At 47.0% G+C, this 17,363-nt stretch overlaps 1 protein-coding gene across 1 annotated transcript in view; it reads left to right on the forward strand.

Annotated features, from left to right (window-relative positions):
* The window catches only part of LOC147700495 (uncharacterized), a 49,346-nt gene extending 38,999 nt beyond the window's left edge, over positions 1-10,347 (forward strand). The window contains exon 8 of the mRNA XM_086929646.1: positions 6,621-10,347. Within this exon, the coding sequence (XP_086785772.1) occupies positions 6,621-7,402 (782 nt within the window). The 3' untranslated portion in view covers positions 7,403-10,347. The remainder of the gene's footprint in view (positions 1-6,620) is intronic.
* The last annotated feature ends 7,016 nt before the right edge of the window (positions 10,348-17,363 follow it).

Genomic DNA, 17,363 nt, shown 5'->3' on the forward strand with positions numbered 1-17,363 from the left:
CCCTGTCTGGGATGGTGCTAGCACCGCCCCTGACAGGAAACCCTTTGTCCAAGCCTCCCTCGCTGGAAGGACTCCCAGCAGCTGGAGGTCAGACTTGTGTCTGTGGTGGCAGCATCCATTTTGTGATGTGAAGGCTCGAGTTAACTTTAACTGGGGTTCACAGTTACATACATGTCGTGACCCTCTAGAAGGGTGGAATGCTAACCCCGTCGCCAGAATTGGCGAGGGGTTAGTATTCCAATTCGTATGACACCTTACTCGACATGTTTTGATAAAGCGATACCAGAGTTGGCATATAACCGCGAGGATTATAATGCACTTAAGAGTATATGGTATGCGTTATCATGGAACAGCTATTAGGACTTGGTTCCGCAAGCTGCAAACGGGCTCAGCGAGAGAGCACCATCTCACATGATTCCAAGCACTCTGCCTTCAGGATTGTCAAGGCCTGCCATAGGAGTGACTGATAGGAATCTATGTGTCCATTTTAGGGTTAGATATAGGTATACTATATCTAAAGCAAGGGGTGATTACACCACCTTGTCCCAGCTGTCATGCAGCCAGTTGTGTCAGATTTAGATGGCCAGCCAGGGGTGGCATAATACATGCTGCAGCCCCTGGTAGGCCCTGGATACACCTATACCCTGAGTTACAGGGTCTGATAAGGTGGCCCAGTACCAATTGGATGTGTACCTAAGGTACATGGAATCCATTTTAAAGAGAGAGCAGTAGGCCTGGGGCCCTGAATAGCAGGGTCCCAGGTCAACTAAGTCGAAAAACCAGCAAAACACCAGGCAAAAAGTTGGTGGCAACCATAGTCAGGTATCCACCTTCCTACAGTGGAGCTCCATAAAGAGACGTTAGAAGAGGATTTCCTCTTTGAGACCCTTACTTCCTCTTAAAGAGCCACTTGTACATTGCCAATGCTTAAAAGCATGCTAAAACACACAGATGACATATTTAAAGATCCTGTGAGGGCAAGAATTACTACATCTAGGGTGGAGAAAGAATATAGGCCTACCCACACTGACCCTGCTTATATCAGAGGTCAGTTGTCCTTTGATTCGCTTGTGGTTTCCAACGCTCCCAAGAGAGCTAACTCAAAAACCACAGGTGAGGCTCCTCCTCCCGATAGCTAACTCGCAGACCACAGGTGAGACTCCTCCTCCCGATAGATAACTTGCAGGCCACAGGTGAGGCTCCTCCTCCCGATAGCTAACTCGCAGACCACAGGTGAGTCCCCTCCTCCCGATAGCTAACTCACAAACCACTCGTGAGGCCCCTCCTCCCTATAGCTCACAGACCACAGGTGAGGCTCCTCCTCCCGATAGCTCACAGACCACAGGTGAGGCTCCTCCTCCCGATAGCTCACAGACCACAGGTGAGGCTCCTCCTCCCGATGGCTCTCGCACACAACAGGTGGGGCTCCTCCTCCCGATAGCTAACTCACAGACCACAGGTGAGGCTCCTCCTCCCAATAGCTAACTCGCAGACCACAGGTGAGGCCCCTCCTCCCGATAGCTAACTCGCAGACCCTAGGTGAGGCCTCTCCTCCCGATAGCTAACTCGCAGACCACAGGTGAGGCCCCTCCTCCCGATAGCTAACTCACAAACCACAGGTGAGGCTCCTCTCTAAGCTCACTGATGCCTCTGGCAAGAGAGTGTCTTCACAAGCAGCCAATCATTGGTGCATTGCCAATGCTCAAGCTTTACTGGCTCGCTACGATGGGGCTCATTACGATGAGTTGGAAAAACTCATGCAATTTCTACATGATGAACACAAGTCTAGGGCTAATGATCTTATCCAGGAAGGTAAACTCATCACCAATACATCTATCGGGTGTGCCCTAAACGCAGCTGACACCGCAGCACGTACAGTAAATACTAGCGTACTCCTTTGCAGGCATGCTTGGTTGAGAATCTCAGGATTCATGCCTGAAGTGCAAACCTCCAATCTCAACCAACCATTTGGGATGTATGTCGTTACAACGCGATGTTTTACATCGCAGTACTTTACGGCGCATGTTTTACAACGCAAGTCGTTACCACAACTTGCGTTGTTTGGGGCTAGATAGTGAATAGTTTAATTTACTATTCCAACTCCAGTCCCCAAGGATAGTAGGGAAGGAGTTGGATAGTAAATTAAACTATTTACTATCCTGGAGCGCCCCCCAGCGCAATTTGTTGTTACAACTTGCGTTGTAAAAGTTGCGTCGTAAGGGAACTGCAGTGTAACATCCGCGTTGTAAAGGATGTTCCCCAACCATTTGATAAGGAACACCTCTTTGGCCCAGCAGTTGATACTTCGCTGGAGAAAATTATGAAAGACACAGAGGTCGCAAAGTCCATGGGAGCTTTGCAGTTACCTACTAACAAGGGTTCCTTTCGCCGCACCTTTTACAGGGGTGGTTCCAAAAATGTATCCACCAGAAATCCCTCCTCCTCTTAGAAGGGCAATAACCAATCCCCCTCATCAAGAGGTTATTTCAGAGGAGGTTTTAGAGCAAATAACGCTAAGGGAAGACGCGGAGGCAACTCCACCCGCACTTCCCCCGCAAACAAACAGTGACTTCCTTCCCTTTACCCCCTGATCATTCCACTCCTGCCGGGGGATGTCTCTCCCAATTCCTACCTGTCTGGAATTCAATCACCTCAGACAAGTGGGTACTACAAATTATCCAGTATGGTTACTGCCTGGAGCTTACAGACACTCCCCCAAATATTCCTCCAAGATCACATGCAAGATCACAGGAGCATCTTACCCTTCTAAGGCAAGAGGTTCGAGCTCTGTTGGAAAAACACGCTATACAGCCAGTCCCATTACAATACCAAGGGACCTGAGTATACTCCCTGTATTTCTTAATTCCCCAACAGGACGGCTCTCTCAGGGGTATACTAGACCTCAGAGAACTAAATCTATACATTCAGTCAGACCACTTTCACATGGTCACACTCCAACAAGTACTTCCACTCCTTCCGCAATGTGGCTTTCTGTCCACTCTGGACTTAAAGAACGCCAAATTCCATTCAACCCGCTCACCACAAATACCTCAGGTTTCTGGTAGACGGCCAACATTATCAATTCAAGGTCCTCCCATTCGGAGTAACTACCACACCCAGGGTTTGCACAAAATGCCGGGCAGTAGTTGCGGCTCATCTAAGAAGACAGCCCATCCATGTCTTCCCTTATCTAGACGACTGGCTCATAAAAACCAGCTCACAGCAAAGCTGCCTACGCCAGACTCGAAACCCAGTGCAACTACTTCACCCCCTTGGGTTCACTGTAAACCTTACCTCGTCTCATCTCCAACATACCAGTGTATTTAGGAGCCACAATAGATACTCGCAAAGCTCTAGTGTGTCCCAACCCAGTCAGAATATGCAACAGACAGACTCTAATGTCTCAGTTTCAGCCCCAACACTCATCAGCTTGAGTGTTTATGCAATCGCTAGGAATGATGAAGTGTTGCATCTTATTAGTTCCTAACGCAATGCTCCAAATGCGCCCCCTTCAGGAGTGCTTAGCACGTTAGTGGAACCAGGCTCAAGGTCAGTTATCAGATCTAGTGTTGGTGGACGGCCGCACCCATCGCTCTCTGCAATGGTCTAATGCACAAAACCTTTCAAAGGGGCGGCCCTTCATCGACCCAGTTCCACAGATAGTGCTAAAAGCAGACACATCGCTCACTGGTTGGGGAGCATACCATTCAGGGCATATGGACTCTGCAACTAGAGCAATTCCACATAAACCATCTCGAACTGCTAGCAATTTTTATAGCATTTCAACTTCATCTAGTAGGCAAAGCTGTCCTGATTTGCACATACAACATGAAAGAAATGTACTACATACAAAAACAGGGGGACTTTCTCTCTCCAGCTGTCACAATTAGCTATGGGCTAACTCAGAAAATATATCTCCTTGCTGAACACCTACCAGGATTAAACAACCAGATTGCAGATCTGCTCAGTCATCAACGACTACAGGTACACAAATAAGAACTCCACCCTCAAGTTCTCCTCACATTCTTTCAAATGTGGGGCTTCCCAGAGATCGATCTGGTTGCCACACATCTAACGCAAAATGCCCAAGCTTTGCGTCCAGGTATCCACACTCCTTGTTCAAAGGCAATGCACTATGGATGAATTGTTCAGGGATATTTGCTTATGCTTTTCTGCCTCTAACACTTACTGGTTCGGAAGCTCAGACAGCAGTCCATGACACTAATCCTGGTTGCTCCCACATGGGCCCCTCAACCATGGTTCGCAACCCTGTTGGAGTTATTAGTAGTTCCACACCAAAAACTATACATTACTCTTAATCTTCTCACTCACAACCGTGGAGAGATCAGGCATCCAGATCCGGACTGGCTTCGTGAGTAGGACGGGCCCAGCCGTGCGGCTTTAAGGGTCCGGGTCAGGCCCTCATCAAGGAGGCCCGGCGTGATGCTTTCATTTGCACCTGCTGCACATTTGCGTTTTGGGACGACTACTACGAGCGATTTATGTACCCTCTTCATCCCACTTAATTAAACTCTTGGGGAACAAAGGACCACAGCTCCCCAGCCTTTGTTCATACATCAATGCCCTGAAGAAGTGCATTCCTCAATGAACAAAGCGCATTGGCTGAATTTTTTAATTAAGGAACAAGTCAACCTGCTTTATTGAAACACCATCTGGGAGTGCACCTTTCCAATTTCACTCAGTTCCTATTCTGCCTGACAGTTGGCACACCCAAAACGGCAGCTGCAGGAGTTGCATGTGTACACCAACTCTTATTTAATTTAAAGAGGATTACAGCATAGAGGTGCGGCTATTGCGGTCTGCCGTTGCTCGCTTCATACAAGGCTTCCAGATCCTACTCATCTCAACCTTGCAATCTGGCACCTGAAATCTTTGAGTTTGGCTACCTCTATCTTCCCCAGACTGCATGAATATCATCAAAGAAGCTAGACGCCCTACTACAAGAGCATGGGGGGTGCTGAATGGAAGCAGTTTGTAATATACTGTAAAAACAATCAAATCAATCCGCTGGACGCTTCAATCCAAAACATCATGTTTTATCTATTACATCTAAAGTCTTCCAATTTAGCGTATACATTCATACGCTTACATCTTGCTGCAATAGCTGCATGCCTGCAGAACAGACAACATCTGTCTCTTTTCAGGGTGCCTGCTATTAAGGCATTCATGGAAGGACTTAAGAGTCGCTCCCCCCAACACTTCCGCTTGCTCCAATGTGGAACCCCAACATCGTCCTTAACAAACTCCTGGGTCCACCTTTGGAGCCATTGCACAGACTACAATTTCCCACTTGGAAGGTTGCTTTCCTCATAGCCATCACATCTCTGAGGAAAGTGGGTGAGCTTCAGGCAGTAACCATAGAAGAACCATTTATAGAAATACATCAAAACAAAGTGGTTCTTATGACTAACCCCAAATTCCTACCTAAAGTCATTTCTGCCTTTCATATCAACCAATCTGTTGAGTTGCCGGTGTTCTTCCCTCAACCAGATTCAGTGGCAGAACGCGCTCTTCACACTCTAGGTGTGAAAAGAGCATTACTATACTACATTAAAAGGACAAAACCTTTCCGTAAGACCAAGTAACTCTTTTTTGCTTTTGCTCCACCACATAAAGGCAATCCTATGTCAAAATCAGGTATTGCACGGTAGAAAGTCAAGTGCATTCAAACATGTTACATTAAAGCAAAACACACTTTTACAATTCTCTCTAGAGCACACTCATCTTGCAAAATAGGGGCCTCTATGGCATTTTTAGTAAATATACCCATTGATCATATCTGCATTTTTCTTTCATTCAGTAACACCGAACACTTTCATTACAAATGTTCTACTTCGCCAATTACAGCTTGGCTTGATTTGACCATGTGACCTAATGACTGAAGATCGCTAGCTCTGTAGCAGTATTAGAGGTTCAGATACAATTTCCTAACTTCACAAATAGGATTAATGGTGCTCATAAAGACAACTATTAAAAAATTAACTTGAAAATATACATAAATCTAATGAATGCCATTACTAAGTAAAAATAAATGACAACACCAGGTTAGTTGGGGCTGTATTCCAAGTGTGTCAGGAATGCCAAAGCTAAATTCCTACTTCCCAAATTGCCAACATCGTAAAAATCAGTAACATCGAGAAGCTGGGTTGCCCTGAGCAATTTTAGCCCTGAGAAGCCATTAAGAAATGTGGAATTACCTTGGAAATCAGCTTTTCTACACCTGACTCCCACGTTAATTCCACATTTTTATTCAGCTCCTCATCCACATTTTACCTGGTGAAATGCCTGGAGGGGGAGGAAGAACAACGAGAGTGCGTTCTTTCAAGATGCGTTATTTCGATTTGGCTGGCAACTCTTCTTACCATTTGATTCAGGAATACCCTCTAACTCGGATTAGAGGGCGAAGAGCTCAAAGAAACTGCGACTTTTCATTTGACCTTTTCTCCAGCTCCTTTCTTTGTATTCTTGTTCTTTGCATTAATTTTTCGTAACTAATAATGTGCAGAAGTATAGTCACCCCTATCTTCTGTACGACATGAAAATGTTGTTGCTCTCTTCGCTTGCAGACATCTAATAATGATTCATTGTATTTCTTACAGGCAATGAAGACTTTGATAGAAGTCAAAACAGCGTTAATTCTCTCGCATCTAACAGTGCATCAAGACTGGGGGAACCAAAGTTAAAAAAGCTTGACACAGGCACAGCCCTGGATGTTTATGAAAGAATGAATTCAGTGAGCATTGCGTTTTCGGGAAATGATGAAGTACCGAAAGGAGAGGAAAGTACGCCACAGCAGCAGTCTTTTAATCGAATACAACATTTTGATTTTCAAGAAATAACGCCCTTGGGCCATGGATCTAGAACTTACAATAAACCTCTTAGTACATCAATAAATTTCATTACTCCACGTAAATCAACCCTACAGGTAAGTTGCAAAGCAAGTGGGAGCCTTGAAAGTGGACAAACCAGGCACAAAAATAGCCCTTCTAGACCTCAACGCGCACATGACATAAAAGGAAGAAACACATGCAAGGAATGCGGAAAAACCTTTTATTCAATATCAAACCTTAACAAGCATGTAAAAATACATACTGGAGAGAGACCTTATCGCTGCTTTATATGTGGGAAAAGCTTCAATCAGAATGGAATTCTGCAACGACACCATCAAATGCACACTGGTGAAAGACCATATCACTGCAATGTATGTGGCAAAAGCTTCACTCAAAAGCACCATTATTTTAGGCACGAGAAAATACATAAAAAGGCAGAAGACCATTGCGAGTTTGTTTTACTGGAAACTCTAAAAACACTAGAATATTGTAGTAAGCAGGACATAGCAGAGCCTGAGCCAAACACAATTAAAGAAATTACAAAGTGGTGATTCTGCTGTTAGAAAGGCTCACTGCTTTTGAAAAACAAAATGGCTGGTCATAATCTTGCATTCTAGGACACTCAATGGTGCTGTCGCTCCAGTGTGACTCCCAGTGTATTTTGGTACATATAGGCTTACAGACATTTTTGTGTTTTCTGGACGGTTGCTGTGGAGAGTATCAGTGAGCAATCTTTGAAACGTTTCCAGTCATCTCTGATCATCACAGCGGCTGAAATTAACATTTATCGATGTGTTCCCAAGCAGCTTAATACTCAGGTTTGGTTACCATGCCGCTTGAAATATGGTGAAGACTAACCAGCCTCAGAAAAGTTAAAAGAGTATCTTTTATCAAAGGTCCTATGAAAAAGAAATTCTGGTATACATAGAGGATATAAAACAAACTAAAAAACACTAGGGCCAGAAGCTTTACCTCCATCTGTGCACCCTGGACAGGGGATATGAAAGTAAGTAAGCAGACAAAACATAGGGCGTACAGGTTACTCGGTCACAATGGTGACAGATATCCCGTCTTCCGAAATATAAATCCTTTAAGATACAATGAGATTTAGATTTCGGCGGACGGGATATCCATCGCTGTTGCGATGGAGTAACCCGTCCGCAGAGATCTAAATCAGGCCCGAAGTGAAATCACAAATGTGCTGATTGTATGTGCAAAAGGGCCGGGTGATCTACATGTTAATGTAAAACATCAGGCTCACCAGACCTTAAAGTGGCAAAAAATGAACTTCAGAAAGAAGCTGTTTAACAAAATAAATGCATGTGTCTGTTTTTTTTTTTTTTGCAGAGTTTTATATAGCGCGAACTTTATTCGAATCGGGTATCAGAGCGCTTTACATAGCACCAGTTACGTTACATGAAGACACACATTCATTTTTGTTAGGCACGGGCAGATTAAGTGATTTGCCCAGAACCACAGGAGGTTTAGCGTCATTACCGAGACTCGAACCCAGTTCTCCAGGTCCGAGGTCAAGCTCCCTAGCCGTTAGGCCAACTCCTCTCCACTGTATCCATGTATTTGGTATTTGTACAGCGGGAACCTAGCCAAAGACACCAAAACGCTGCACAGGTTAAAAGCATGGAAACTGTCAAAAGATGGAAGGATTCTGAGCATCGTGTGGACTGTTGGTTCATTATAATGGAGCAGTCTTTAAAGAGGTTTGTCATCGGCTTCTTCCTAAATTGGATCTTTATTGGGGCATTCCGGGTGGATACAGGCATGTCACTCCATATCCTGAGTGTATAGATAGAGTAGGCATGCCGCCTCGTTTTTTAGTTTTTGCACTTCGCCATTCTGACGGATTGCCGGCTGCAGGTGTCCCAAGAGACCCTGCAGGCGGTGAGATTGTCTGCCATATGTGGGCTTGCTAGTTGTGATTGCTTCGTAGAGGACGCTGTTGGTATTGAAGGTGATGCAGTAGACATGGGAATACGGTGGCGTTATATCATGATGGGAAAATGTGGTTGTATTTCTTCATCCCCTTGATACAGTGTATTGTGGGTTATAGGATGCCCTTGGGACGGGGCATGTGTAGTCTGGGAGGCTGAGGAACAAGACTTCAGTGCCATCCAGATTTGAAGGTACAAGAGCAAAGTGGTAGTTGTGTAGTCCTTCCTCAGAGGAACACTTTCATTTTCTTCAGTAAGGAAAGCCGGCACCAGTCTGTTTTTACTTGGTGACCAGTCCTTTGAGGATGATGTTGGTGTCCATGATAAATCCCAGTGACTTGACATTGGATGAAAGTTGAAGTTCAAGAGCATCCAGGTTCACGTCATTGAACCAGTTATTTGTTCCTTTTGATAAATGTTAGGAATGTTGTTTTGGTGGGCTTGATATTCTGGTAAGTGCTGGACATCCAAGTCTGGATAAGGTGCAGGAAGCGTTTGAGGCATTGGATGTTCGGGAGTAACGAAGCTTTAAGTAGAGTTGTGCATCATTGATGTATTGGTGGATTTTGAAGCTATCAGATTAGAGACCCAAGGGGCTCCATGTGAACGAACTGGTAACCATGATGTACTTAGGAGAACCAGTGATAAACATTGCATGGAATCCATTTCGATACTTATGCCCTGATTATGAGTTGGCCAACACTGACCTGTAAACATTAATACCATGCAGTAATACTCCTCCACTACCACACAGTGTTGAGTTAATCCTGATGTTTTGGGGATCAACCATGTGCACCTGGTTTTACCCAAACAGATTATATATGGCATTTCCTCTTCCGTGCCGACTTATGCTGCTATTTATCACTGCTCTTAAAAGGAGGCAAATTGGAGCAGGGGTGGGAGGAAGGACATCGGGATAACAATAGTGGGAAGGAGAGAGCCTGGCAGAGGGGCCATCCATGCACATTGTACCATAGGAGGCGTCAGGCAGGGGCTGGACAGCACATGTGTCTGCAGCCCCTGTCCAATCATCCTGCAATTTTACCAGCTGGGTTTTCCGGCCGGTAAAGTAGGCCCTAGTGTTCCTGTACCCAGAAAATGCAGTGTGAGGGCACTGGATCAGCAGTGATTGGATTGAGCCAGGATACAGCTTCTCTTTAGTTGTAGTCGGCCTTCGAAATATGTTCAACACTTGCCAATAATTCGAGAGGAGTAGCAAACAAATCATCATAAATTTTAGTTGCCGTTTCTTCTGTCCTCATGTTGAAAAGTGTAACTTCTTCATGCTGCACCCCTCTCCTCCACTTTCTCTGTTTTCACACACCAGTTCCATTGCTGTAAATATCTAAAACAGCCCTGTAAGGCAGCCATTGCCACTTATTTACCCACCTCCCTCTTCTTATGTTTTTATGTTTGATCCCAGCCTATTTGCTTTCTTGAAGAGTGATGCTAGCACAGTACAACACAGTTGTGTTTATTACAGTCACTCAGTACTCTTTGTTTATTATATTTGTATTCCTTATATAATAAAATATTTATATAATGTTGATGGTATGTTATTTCTGTACTTTGCTATTCCGCGGTCCTGTTTTAGCCTTCATAGGATGATTTTGCACGCACCATGACAATCTCTGGTTAGACATGTCCTTTGCCTGATTTAATTTATGTGTGGACCTGTGGCCCAGCCCCTGCACCACCTTTTACCTTAACAGCTACTACTGTGATACGCAGAATATTTGAAGATCTGCACAATCTGCATTTGCATGCAACCACTGAGGTTACTCTCGCTTTGGTCACTGTGAAGCAGTGCAAAGGCAGCGTCCCACCCAGTCCTTGAGCCCTGACTCCACGGCCAAACATCAGTTGTTGCCACGCATGCAGTAGTTTGACTTGCCTAGATCTATGGTGCCTTATGACGAATCTTAATGTGATTTTCCAAAAAAAGTGTCCTGGCGATTCTTGTGCATGGAAAGTTTGGGGGTGATCCGTCAGGTGGGGGCCAGGAAAAATAGAGGGTCAAAAAAAGTGTTTTTCCAATATTAATTTCCATTAGTAATTTTAAACACGACTACAGCCTGAACTGTTCGATGGAATTACACCAAACTTGGCTGAAAGCTAGCCTTTGGTCCAGAAAGAGTGCTTTTTGGTTTTGGAGTAAGTCTGTTCAGTAGTTTAAACAAATTTGTATATCTAGGGACGTGAATCCTCCAAGGATCCAACAGTCCATGTGCTCAAATGTGAGTGACTGTCAACAGCTTCAGCCGAGTCCCACCCAAAACATTTTTCTTAAAAGAAAAGGGGCTGGGTAAGGATACCCTGACCCTCTAGCTGTGGTGGTGGAAAAAACAAAAGCACTGTGTCCCGCGCTTCACTAATGTTTAGCCCCCATGTGGGCTAGGTCGTGGGGTAATCAGGAAATATATACAGGTGGGGGGTGCACAGGGCCCCCCTCCTATGGCTAGGAAAAAAAACTGTAGACCACCACCTCTCTTGGGCACAGATTTTAATGTTTGCAGGGGTTGCTTGTGCACCATCCCCTGCGCCCTGGGGACCTCCACCTCCCCAGGGCAAATGTTAAATGCGGTGAGGCCCATGCATCCCCCCCCCCCTCCCCGCAGTCCTGGGGCCACCACTTCCCTGGGTAACAGCCTGATATTTTGATATGCTCCAACTCGAAGCCTCCGCTCTGCTCATCGCTCATTTCTTACTATTCCTACCTTCAAGCGAGTTTGTCAAGGGGGCTGCAGATTTGCGGTCTTCGCTCCTATACTTTGGAACTCCTTTCCTCTGGAAATTCGGTCTAGTACTGATATCATGCAATCTAGGAAACTCCTTAAGACCTGGTTGTTTCTGCAAGCATACAATGTGGTATAGTGGTGAGCACTGCTGTCTCAATTTCAATTTCAAAATGCTTTATTCGGTATGTAGGAATACAACCATATAGCAGCAATCAAAGTAAAATTACAATATATCATGCATTTATATCAATTCTGGTTTACCAAATACCATCATTACTAAGTGCAATATACGTTTGGCAACACATATTAAAAAAAAATGGGTAGTCTTAAAGTGCTTGTTAGTGCGTTCGCCTAGTACTACATGTGCAAACTAGCAATATAAAGTGCTGTAGGTGCTAAAGCTGCTAAATTTCTGACAGATGTGCAAATAAGCAATATTAAAAAATATATGTTGATACATACGAACAGTTATTCATTTTTTTTTAAAACAATTTTTATTGCAGATTTACAGTATCATATTTGTCACATTGGGTTACTTCGCTCATTTCTCGCCTTTGTCCGTTTCCATCCACATCTTTACACAGCCTTTCGGCCCACAACCCGGAGGTCGGACGGCGATAAACAGGAAACTTCCCATTGTCCAGTGCTATGTGGTCGGTGTATTCCTCCCTCTGAAGTATGAACTCTTCTTCTTTTCTGAAGTTCTACTCTATAAACTCCCCACCCCCTGAAAATACCCCCAACTCCCTCCCTATGTGTCCACCACTCACTCAGGAGTATTCATCTCTTCCTTTTCTATGGGTGCTATCAGGAGTCGCCCTCCAAATGTAACCTAGTGTTGCGATGTCCCCGGTCCTGTGCTATGGCCTTCTTCTGTGTCTTCCAATTCTGCCCCTTCCCCCTGTTGCGCACTGTCTTTCAAGGCTTGGACCATTGTCTCCCAAGCCGCCGCCGTTTCCAGTGCCCTATCAGTTGGTTTACGGCGAGCCATCTGATATGACATCACAAGTGTACTATCACAAGCGGCCCATTTCAAGAATTCAGTGGCCCATCTCCTGTGTGTGGGACCTACTCTCGCCTTCCAGTTTCTCGTGATTTCCCTTTTGGCTATCAATAAGCCCATGCCAATAAATTTGCTCGTTGTTTTGTTTTTAGGCGTGTGGAGGAACCAGTGCAATAAACAAACTGCTATATCATATTGGATTGTTCTCTCCGTCACCTCCGACCGAGTGTCGCCCACCTCCTGCCAGTATTCTCGGAGACCAGGGCAGGACCATAACATGTGTGCCAGCTCCGCAACCCTCAAGAGCACATCTCGGGCATACTGCATTATCCGTTCCGAAGTATTTCTTCATTTTCCCCGGTGTTAAATACGCCCTGTGCAGCACATAAAAATGGATCTGCTGAAAGCGCGCATTCCTCGTGCTGTTCCTGGCTCGCCTCACTAAACCTGCCCGAACCGTTTCCGGGATCTCTCTATCCAGGTCTGCTTCCCATTTTGCCTTCAGCGGCGACAGCGGTGGCAAATTTTCCCGGAGCATTCTCGAGTACAAACAAGTCACCGCTTTATAGGTTCCGGCTGCCATCATGGTGTATTGGCAGGCCATAGTTGTCACTGGCTCTATAAGGCCTTCCTTCCAATGCGCTTGAATGGCCCTAGTTACCGCGGCATGCAGCAGATAGCCCCCCCTCGGTAGCTCATATTTTTCTTGCAGTTCCTGATACGGCACCAATGCCCCATCCTCGTAGAGGTCTCCCACCATTTGTACTCCTGCTTCTTCCCAGCTCTGCAGTTGGGACCAGTCCCCACCGTGGGGGAGTGCTGTTAGCATACCCAAGGGTATCTCCGGGGCGTATGGGTGTTGTACTCCCGCCCGACGCCGAGAGCGATCCCAACAAAGCTTGAACGTTCGTTCTTCGGGTGTCAGATCTCCTCGTGCTATTCTCTGCTGTAGAGCTATATAAAAAAGGGGGTGGTGATGAACAGAGTGTCTGAATTGAGCAGACCACTCTTACCCAGTCCAAAGATCAGGGCTTGATCCATCACCGTTATTTATCTCACTGCCCCATCCCAGCTCAGAACCTGGCTATATGCAAATCAGTCTGTCCCTGGCCCAGTGCATCATGGGAACAGGGCAGACTAAACTACCAAGCCAATTCTTTACCAGAAAGGAGCCAAGCTACCGGGGACCGGTTTCTGGCATTTCAGCCTCTTCGGCCCGGCTTGCTTGAATCCTGATGGAGCAGTGAGAAAGGGACTCATGTCTGAGTATACCCTGCCACACCTATAGTGGCCAAAATCGATTTACAAAAGGGGGTGGTGATGAACAGAGTGTCTGAATTGAGCAGACCACTCTTACCCAGTCCAAAGATCAGGGCTTGATCCATCACCGTTATTTATCTCACTGCCCCATCCCAGCTCAGAACCTGGCTATATGCAAATCAGTCTGTCCCTGGCCCAGTGCATCATGGGAACAGGGCAGACTAAACTACCAAGCCAATTCTTTACCAGAAAGGAGCCAAGCTACCGGGGACCGGTTTCTGGCATTTCAGCCTCTGCACTGGGACAGGAACAGACTAATTTGCATACAGCCAGGTTCTGAAACTGGGATGGTGCAGTGAGCTAAAAAACGGTGTTGGATCTAGCCCTGATCTCTTGACTGGGTGAGAGATTTCTGCTTAATTCAGAGACTCTGTCCCTCACCACCCCTTGTTGTAAATATGTAGAGCTATATAAGCCAGAATGTGGCGTGGGGTGCCCCTATCCCTCTCACCTTCCGGACCGCGATATACTCTCGCTACCTCCTGCGTAAAGGTCTGCAGTTGTGCAGCCAAGTAGTAGAGTTCAAAATCGGGTGCCGCTAGACCGCCCTCATCTTTCGGGCGGGTGAGGGTCGCCAGTGCAATCCTACGCCTGCCCGTCCCCCATATGAAGGAGGTCATCTGGGATTTCAGCTGAGAAAACAGGGATCGGGGAATCCAAACAGGGAGGGTACGAAAGAAATAGAGTAGGCGCGGCAGGGCGACCATTTTCAATAATGAGATGCGTCCCGTGACTGTCAGTGGCAGCGTGGCCCAAAAGGCCATACAGCCCTTTAGCGCTCGTATGCATCTGCCTATGTTGCCCTCCAGTACGTCTGATGCCTTGTGATAGATATAGACCCCTAAATATTTCAGGCAAACCGGCTCCCATCTAATCTCCGATCGGTGGTCAGGCTGTGCTGTGTTCCGCCGCAGGGGGAACAAGCAAGTTTTCGACCAGTTGACCCTCAGTCCTGAAAGTTCTCCGAATCGCTCCAGTAAGCGTTCCGCTCCTTTCAATGCTTCCGTCCCGTTTTCCAGAAATAACAGCAGGTCATCCGCGTATAAGGAGATGAATTGCTGCCCTCTTCTGCTATCTATTCCCTAAAAGTGCTTGCCCGTGCGGGCTTCAGCCGCAAGGGGCTCGATCGCTAGGGCAAACAAAAGGGGAGACAGGGAGCAGCCCTGCCGGGTGCCTCTTTCCACCGGATACTGGTGTGAGACAAGGGGTCCTATCCTCACTCTAGCTACCGCTGCCGTATACAATGCCTGCGTCCATTTGATCTATCCTTCCCCCAGTCCAAAATGCTCCATGGCCCTATATAAATAACTCCACTCTAGGCTATCAAACGCCTTCTCTATATCTATGGATAAGACCAGGGGTGTCTGGGCTTCCACGTGTGGGCTATCCACTAAACGTGAAAGTCTCCTTATGTTTGTCGTGCTCCGAGCAGGGATAAATCCTGATTGGTCCTCGTGGACCAGGTCGGGCATGTGTTGTAGGAGCCTCTCCGCCAGTGTGGAACTTAATATTTTGTAATCCGTGGTCAACATGGACAACGACCTGTAAGAGGCCGGGTGTTCTCTTGCTCTTCCTGGTTTTAATAGTGGGATCACTAAGGCCTCTCGCATGGATTGGGGCAGTTGTCCGGTCTTCTTAACCTCATTATACACCGTCTGTAGTCTAGGCGCCAATAAGTCTATATATGTACTATAAAATTTGATGGGTAGGCCATCTAGGCCCGGCGTTTTGTTACGCGCCATTCGTTTAATTGCCCCTCGAATCTCGCCTAGTTCTATATCCCTACCCAGCGCGGTCGCATGTTCCTCCCCCAGGTGTGGTAACTGAAGATCCCCCAGAAAGGCGTCCCTCCGGCGCACTGCTATATAGGGTTGTGTAATAGCTCTGAAAGCAGTCCAGTATCTTCATCTGTGAGTAGTGCATTTGTTCCTCCGCCCCTTTGTTCGCTAGTATCATAGAGCTATGCCTGGTAGGGTTTGCTAGCCATTCAAGTAGTGCTCCCGCCTTATCCCCCTCAACATTAGCCAGAAGCATATATGCCTTATGATCGAAGCTACGAAGGCGTTCCACCTCTACTGCCACTTCCTCCTTAGCTGAAGTCACCTCTTCCTGCAAGTCTGGGCGCCCCGGCCTAGCCCGTTCAGCATCCCTCAGTGCGGAGTCCGCCTTTCGTAAATCTTCCACCAGCACCCTTCTCGCACCCGCATGTTTCCCTATGCGTTGGCCCCTAACCACCACCTTAAAAGCGTTCCACTCCATTGCCCTGGATGCTGTGGACCCCTCGTTTTCCACGAAGTATCGGCTAATTCCCCCCTCCAGGTACTCTCGGAAAGGCGGATCTTCCAATGTCTCGGGCGCAGTCTCCAGGTCGGGATCCGCGATACCTCCCTGACCCAGCCCATTCCAATCAGCAATGGATTGTGGTTCGAGATTGTTCTGGTTAGATACTCGGTTCTCATCACCGTCTGCACGACCTCCCGGGAGCACAACATTGCGTCAATTCGGACATGAAGGTCGTGGAGACTCGAGAAGAACGAGTAATCCCTCTCCGTGGGGTGTTGTATGCGCCACACGTCCGCCAGACCCCATCGTTCCTGCCAATCTAGTCTACCTTTCGTGAGGCGGTGTACGGGAGAATCTGCCAATGGGGGGGTGGGATCTATCTAGTGTTGTGTTCGCTACTTAATTGAAGTCCCCCCAATTAGAATCTGGCCTGTTCGGAAGTGCGCCAGTGACCCCGATAGTCTAGTGAAAAAGGACACCTGGTCAGTGTTTGGCGCATAGATGCTACACAGTGTAATATCCCTCCCTTTCAGCCTACCCTCCACCGCTACATAGCGTCTCTCAGGGTCTACCATGTGCCTGGTCGCCTGGAACGGGACACCCGCCCTGATCCATATTAATGCCCCTCTGGCAAATGCTGAGTAAGTGGTGTTGAATATCTGTCCCCGCCATCTCTTTTGCAGCGCTACCCCTTCCGGCTTTGTTATGTGAGTCTCCTGCAGCAGTGCACTGTGTACCCCTCGACGGACCAGATAGGCGTGTACTTTATGTCTTCGTGCCATTGTGTGCAGCCCCCGCACATTCCAGGTTGTACATCTCATTTTGTTTGTATTAGCCATTGTCCCATAGTTCGTGATTCATTTCCTGTCTCAGTTCTGTAGTATCATGAGTGGTGGACTCTCCCCAACAAACCTTTAAAACGTCTGGCTTAGTGTGTCCCCTCTGGTTCTGTGTTATCCTTTGCTCATAAGCCATATTAACCCCAACAATACCCATTGCCACCCCCCCCCGAATAGGCCCCAATGTCAAACTATCAGTACCCATCCAAACTAGGTCAATCCCCTCAACTGCCAGACTAGTTCACGGTCGTAACCGTGGGTGCCTTAAGGGCAATCGGGTTGTGGCTAGGTCCGAAAGTGGTAACAACCGCCCTCCCCGTGCCCAGTGAGCGCCCGGCCTGAGCCCCCCCCCCCCCCCACAGCAATACCTTACATTTCGC

This window comes from Lissotriton vulgaris, chromosome 7 (assembly GCF_964263255.1).
Source record: "Lissotriton vulgaris chromosome 7, aLisVul1.2, whole genome shotgun sequence".
Taxonomy (NCBI): domain Eukaryota; kingdom Metazoa; phylum Chordata; class Amphibia; order Caudata; family Salamandridae; genus Lissotriton; species Lissotriton vulgaris.